Source organism: Chrysochloris asiatica, unplaced genomic scaffold (assembly GCF_000296735.1).
Source record: "Chrysochloris asiatica unplaced genomic scaffold, ChrAsi1.0 scaffold00054, whole genome shotgun sequence".
Taxonomy (NCBI): Eukaryota; Metazoa; Chordata; class Mammalia; order Afrosoricida; family Chrysochloridae; genus Chrysochloris; species Chrysochloris asiatica.
In genome coordinates, this window is record NW_006408572.1 from 5,750,743 (window position 1) to 5,757,584 (window position 6,842).

The following is a 6,842-nucleotide window of genomic DNA, read 5'->3' on the forward strand; positions in this document are numbered from 1 at the left end:
GATTCTGAGTAATTGGAAGGTGGTAGGTAGGCATGGGTGAGACGTCATAGTGCCCTACGGCTAACCAAAAGATTCAGACCTAACAGCTGCTCAGTGGGAGGAAGATGGAGCAGTCAGCTTCCATCCAGGTTACAGTCTAGAAAACACTATGGGTCAGCTCTACTCTGTCCTACAGGGTTAATCTGCACCGAAAGCATGGATGGAAATCCCTAGGTGTCACAAATGAGTAAATACTCGACTTCCCACCAAGAAGGATTCCTGGTGGCACTTGACTGCTAACCTAAAGGTTGGTAGCTCAAATCTACCAACCACTCCACAGGAGAAAGATGCGGCAACCTGCTTCTATAAAGATTGTTGTTAAATTGTTAAGTGCCATCGAGTGGTTCTGACTCATAGGGACCCTGTTTAGTGTTTCTGAGGAGCAGCTGGTGGGTTTGAACCTTGTCCAGCGCTTATTTTACAGTGCCACAGATTACAGCCTTGGAAAATTTACATTGCAGTTCTACTCTGTCCTATAGGGTTGGAAATGACTTGATGGTATGCGTTTACTAACCAATTGCTGATTTGAGTCAACCCAGTTCTGGTAGCATAGTGGTTACGAATCGGGCTGCGAGCTGCAAGGTCAGCAGTTCGAAACTACCAGCTGTCCCATCGGAGAAAGATGAGGCTCTCTGCTCCCATAAAGATTTATAGCCTCGGAAACCCTATGCAGGGTTGCTATAAGTCAGAACCAACTCCATGGCACATAACAACAACAACAAGAGACACTGTAGATGAAAGACCCAACTTTCTGCTGCCCAAAGATGAGTCCTTGAACCCCCTATGAACTTGTAAAGAGATCAAATTAACAACAGTAACTGGAAAGATTACATAGGAATTTTAGTGGGCATTGAGTTCATGTTAAGGGAGAAGGAACAGTGAAGAAAAGAAGGATCCAAAGGGTTATGTAATGTCATCAGTATCATTGGATTTTACATGTGGAAAATGATGAACTGAGGTATGTTCTACTGTGTGTATTTTCAATAACAACAACACCAAAGAAACCAAATTATTAAAAACAAAATCTCATGAAGCACTGTTCTACCCTGAACTCGTTTTTGCTTTTTTAGTGGTGGATGACGAACTGGGAAGGTAGGGAGAGGAAACAAAATGACTGAGTACAATTTACTGAGTTCGGCAAGACTTTTGGAGCATGGGTGTAGAATTAAGATCTTGTTTTATTAAAATCAGGAATGCCTTTTTATGAATGAAGGTAAAAGGGGGGTTCTGGCCACCCTGTTTCTTGGGGAAGAAGGCCTGAGATGCTGGCTCCAGAGAGTTGTGGGCCAGAAGGACGCCAGTCCTCAGGGGTGGGAGGATCTGGGCCAATCTCCATACTCCCAGCTAAGGCCCTTTTGTACGCAGGCCCCTGGGGTATCTCCTACTCATCCTCTCATTGCGTTGCTTTGTTTTGTTGTCTATTTGGGAAAGTGAAATTTATCACTGCATGGCGTCCCTGGGTGGTGCAATGCCTTCGAGTGCTCAGCTGCTAACTGAAAGATTGGTGTTTTAACTACCTAGAGAGATACCTCGGATGGAAAATCAGTCATTGAAAACCCGATGGAGCACAGTTGTATTTTGACACATATGGGTCCTCCATGAGTCTAAATCCATTAGACAGCAACTGGTCTTCAATGTACTCATATGGTGGCCTGGGGAAGCAAGAAGAGTCTAAAAGACCACAGGCCAGGCTCTGCCTCTCTTTGAGGCAGGGGGGGGGGGTGTCTCCTGTGTTGCCTGGGTGGTGGGAGACTGGCACCAGCTGCCTAAAAGGCTCATGAGAAATGGACCAAGAGCTAGCAAAAGACTTCATCTTTATTTATTTATTTATCTAACTTTTTATTGTGAATTGAGTGAAGGTTTATAGAGCAGATCATCAGTTTGACATTCAACAAATCCCACACTTCATTTCAACTCAATGATTACAGTTCCCGTAATGAACATCACTTATGCCACATCCTCCCTACAATTCTTGTCTCCATTCCTCCTTCTTTCCCAACCTTCTGAGCTTTGTTCTTATATAGATGCTGCCCTTTGAATCTCCAGTGGTTGACCATTGGAAGGTGTGTGGACCTCACTAGTGTTGGTACCATCTGTATACCTATCTTTTGCTTGGCTGAAATTTGAGCCATGGGGGTGAGTTCAGTTCCAGAGGGCCATAGTCTTGGGATTTCACCAGTCTATCTGACCAATAATACTGATCTTCTTTATGGTTTTAAGTTTTGTTCCACATTTTCTCCCACTCTATCCAGGACCTTTCAGGCCCTATCTAGTTCTGGTCTTAGGGTTGTAGAGATACTGATGTTCATGTGGTCCATTAGTCCATTGGGCTAACTGTTTTTAAGTGAAAAGGTTTGATCTATATTTCGATTCCTACTCTGCTGTAAGAGACCAGCAAAAGGTGGTTTGGGTGTCCAGGAGAGGGGCCCACAGAAAACATAGTGGAGTGGGCAAGCCCAGAAAGTCCTGAGTAAAGGACAGAGAGTCCAGCAGCACCCCAGGATGCCATATGGGGTCCAGAGCCTGGGCAGAGACTTGGCACATTCTCACCAGGCTTTCTCAAGACTGGGTCTAAACTCAATTCCAGACCAAATTACTCTTTCATTGTTAATCTCAGTTGCCTTCACTGAAAAAGGAGCTGGAGAATCTATCCAGCAGGGATGCTTTGACGATTGATTGAGCTAGCCCTGTACTCCAGAACTCAAGTCCTAATAACCAACCAGGTCAGAGGCTGAGGACCAGAGCCAGCAATGAGCCTGTAATAGACATGCATTTTTTATGCCTGCATTGCCTTGGACCTGCCTGCCCCCACCCCCAGTTGAGACTTCACTCCTACCAGACCCTCCCTGGTTAGAAGCCCTGGAAGGGGCAGCAGCCATGGGGGACACTGGAGACATGGGCATGCTCTGTGTGGGCTGTTACCTGGAGCAGGGTCCCCTGAACACAAGTGCTGGGGTTCTCTATTGGCCCTTGCTGGTGCTGGTGCTGATGCTGGTGACGGGGCTGTGTTTGGGGTGCGACCAGGTGTCTAAGCAGGGCATTAGTCGTGGCTCTGGCCACTGAGGGGGCCCCTGAAACTACCAGCCCTAACACGTCAGCCTCTGTGTCATTGGGGCTGCTGCACAGAATGAGGGGGCAGGCCCAGGTGCTCGTTGCAGAGCTGGCCACTAGCTTGCTGAGCAGAACCCCGGTGCTGGGGGACAGCCGCCCAGAGCCGAAGGAGCTGTTGAGTGAGGAGATGAGGAGGAGCACCGAGCCGCTGCTGTCGATGGTGGCCAGGACACTGCTCACAGGGCTCCCGGGAATTTGTGGAGGTGGTGGGCAAGGATCAGAGTTGGACCTTCCAGAGTGTAGGGCTGCCTTCAGCAGGTCCAGCAGTTCTGGGCCAGCGGATGGGCCAGGGGTGGAAAACAGAATGCCCTGGGGCAAAGACAGCTGCAGTGCTGGCTCCAAGGTGGGCATGGGCTCAGCTGAGGGGGCCTCCAGCCCCAGGTCATTGGCCACCAGACTCCAGAGGACGTTCCCAGTGAGGGTGGGGCTGAGTGCTGCCCTTTGGAGCACATCTGCCAATTTGGGGTTGGCAGCATGCGTTCCAGGACCCAGTGGTGTCCCGTCAGCGTGGCAAAGCAATGGGCAGAGGTCTTTTGTGCCGTGGGCTGCTAGTGCCCTTGCTAGGGGTGCATCCACTAGGAAGCCCTCCCGAGCCAGTGTGGTGGGGCCTTCCAGTAGGTGTGGCCAGGGCAGGATGCCAAAATGCGTGTGCAGTAAGTGCAGGGCAGGCAGAGCTGTGGGCAGTCCCAGCCCCGGAGCCAAGGTCTGGACTGAGCCCGAGGTCAGGGCTGTTGCATTTCCTGAGGAGCTATTGTAGAATAGGCCCCAGAACATGGCACCTGGGGGGAGACAAAGGGGTCACACAGATGTCAGGGACACTAGCTAGACAGGGGATAGGGACCCTCAACGCTGACTAGGGACAGGATCATTCATTTGCTAGAGAGTGAGCTGACTGACCAATCCTGGAAACAGGGGAATCAGAATCACTCTCCAAATTCTAGATCTTACTCCCAGACCAGCCTGAGGTCCAGGTCACTGACCAGGTACAGGGTTGGAAGCATTCTCTAGGGTCATGGTCACTGACCTAGCCCTGTGCTGTGAGGATGCACCACTGAGAGACATAAAGCTGCTCCAACTCCGGCATCCACGACATTGCCTCCAGCCACAAGCAGCTCTCGGCCCAGGCTGGAGCATGAGGCTGCACCAAAGAAGGGGCCGTTACACATAGGGTCTGAGACCGGGGCCCTTGACCTCCTCCCGCCCTGAGCTGCCCCAGCACTGACCGGCAGGGCTGATGATAGCACCATGGTGGTATACACCTGGGTGATGGGAGTGTCCAGTGGGTGGAGGGACCACGGAGCCCAAACTTCCAGTAGAGCCCCCTCTCATCTGGAATTGCCTTACAGCCAGGGAGAAGCCAACTGCCAGCAGCAGGAGAGCTGCAAACAGTCGGGCCCAGGCTCCTAGAAGGCCACCAACCTTGTTCCTGCAGAGAGGGGTGTCCTGAGCCAGGGTTTGGGGGACACCTGAGTCCCAAGAGAAGTCAGGGAAGGTCTCCCGATGAGATTTAGTCTTCAAGAGGAGAACATGTTTGCCAGGGAGAAAAGGGTTCCCAGCACAGCCTAGACAAAGACCTGGAGACAGAGTGCTTGGGGAAACTGAGGACAGCTAGGGATAGAGGGAGGGAGTCACTGGAGGGGCAGGATGGAATCAGCAGAGTAAAGGCCCATGGGCGACTTGGCAGAAAGAGAGAAGAGGTTGAGGCCCATGCACAGCAGAGCAGTGCGCAGCTAGGTGGAACTCAGCTCCAACCTGTTTAGCAGGTGCCTCCTGTCCCACAGGGTGGGGGCTGGGGCCCTAGGACTGGGCAGTGGCGGAGCTGGCTTGGTACAAATGTCCCTTCAGTCTCACGTACCTTTATGAGTCTGTAGCCTAGTTTTCTCCCATTCAACCAGAAAGTTTCTGGAGCTGAGTGAGTAGCCATGGAGTTGCCAGTCCTTATCTCCTCCCCAGTATCCCCCCCTCCCTTCCCCTGCCAGCACCCAGGGCTCCAGAGAGGGGGACTTCTCTGCTTCAGATCTGAAGAGCAGATATCCAGAGCCTTCTCCAACTCACCCAGATGAGTCCGGAGGCCTCCAGGGGTGAGGAACCAGTGGCTCTGAGGTCTCCCCATCTTCCTCCTCAGAATCCAAATCTGCCTCCCAAAGCAGCAGCTCCTGATAGTGCATGGGTCCTACCTCGGGATCCATGGCCACCCCAGCCTCCTGCCTGCCAGCCTTCCCAACTGAGTCTTAGGAAGCCCTTCCCAAGACAGTGGGTGGAGGCAGCCTCGGGGAAGAGTAGTGACAGAATCTGGAACAGGTCTGGGCAGGGCTCGGAGCCTGTTCCATTAGGGCACAGGGTGCAAGGGGCTCTTGTACAGAGTTGCAGCTTGTGAGTTGGTAGCACAGTGAGGAGGAACCTAACTATACAGTCAGCAGCTCTGAGACCCATGACGTCTGCCGGCCCCCTGCTGGAGATGCAGGAACTGTATGTCCTAAACTTGGCCTACAACTCTGGTCTAGGGGCAGTGGAACTTGAGTTAGAGCTGCAATTACTTTGCCGTGGGGGTCCGGGCTTAGTGCATGACTAGGCTACACTGTGGGGGTGTCTGGGCTTGGAATGGGGTCAAGACTCAGCTTGAGACCACTCTGAGCTCTACGTTTCTCTTTCTAGGGAAGAACTTGGATGGTGACTTCTCCTATCATGTGGTTCTTGTCCAGCAGACCTCTCTGTGGGGAGCTCATAGCCCAGAAATCACCACTGAGTCCCCAAATTCCTACTCTCTGGAACTTACATCAAGTATCTGTTCTGTGGTGAAATCATACAACCCTAAAGAGTGTGCTTGGACCCCCCGGTGAATAGTTTTCATCTTGTTTAGATGGGCCTGGTAAAAGGAGATGGGGATAAGATTCTTATAACTCAATAGTGAGTAATTGTTATCATGACTAATTGTGATTGCCACAACAGTAAAGGTAGAAATTTTGTAACAAAAAGAGGGGAGTAGTTAATCTTACAATCCAGAAACAGAAGACCCTACTAGGACCATGAAGGGAGAAGAGCATGATTGGAATGTGGGATCCTATTGGAATGTGGGAAACAGTGACACCAGACAGGGAGATAGAGATGAGGACATAGAAAGATAGAGCAGCTGTGGACTCTAGATTCATGGAAAGAGAAAGGCTGTGTGCTGGCAGCCAGGAGGCAGGCTTGCAGAATGTGTCTTTTGGTTATTTAAATGTTTATTTATTCCTGAGTATTTTTGTGTACATTCAGAAAAAAATAAAAACAAAAAACAGGGAATAGAAGCAAATACTGTTGAATGATGATTCATGGAGGGGATCAGAATCATTGCAATGAAACGAAATACAATAGGGTGAGTGTAAAACCGATGTTCTCTCATGTAAACTATCACTTAATTCACAGTAAAAACTTAAAAAAAGAGAAGAAAAAAAAAAGGCTGTGCCTGGACACATTGTGGACTCCAATCTTCATTCTTCCCTTGTCATTTCTCTGCTTGTCAGCCTCTGCAATGACCATCTCAAATCTCTGTCTCTCTCCCTCCAACCCTGAGCACTCTGAGTTCACATAGCTAATCCAAGGTGAACACAAACCACCATTGCAAAGCCACGGTCTTCCACACTGCTCTCTACCCTTCCCATTGCCACAGAACAGTCATTTCAAGAGTGCTCTTGGGCTCCCTGGCAAAAGTG

General features: G+C 50.4%; 1 protein-coding gene across 1 annotated transcript; it reads right to left on the reverse strand.

Moving 5' to 3' along the window:
• Nucleotides 1–2,889: 2,889 nt before the first annotated feature.
• GGT6 (gamma-glutamyltransferase 6) lies at nucleotides 2,890–5,339 on the reverse strand. Its single transcript, XM_006863281.1, has 4 exons — nucleotides 5,206–5,339; nucleotides 4,374–4,576; nucleotides 4,175–4,288; nucleotides 2,890–3,929 (listed from the first exon to the last, which is right to left on the reverse strand). Exons 1-4 carry the CDS (start codon nucleotides 5,337–5,339, stop codon nucleotides 2,890–2,892), a joined length of 1,491 nt encoding a protein of 496 aa, XP_006863343.1.
• Between the last annotated feature and the right edge of the window lie 1,503 nt (nucleotides 5,340–6,842).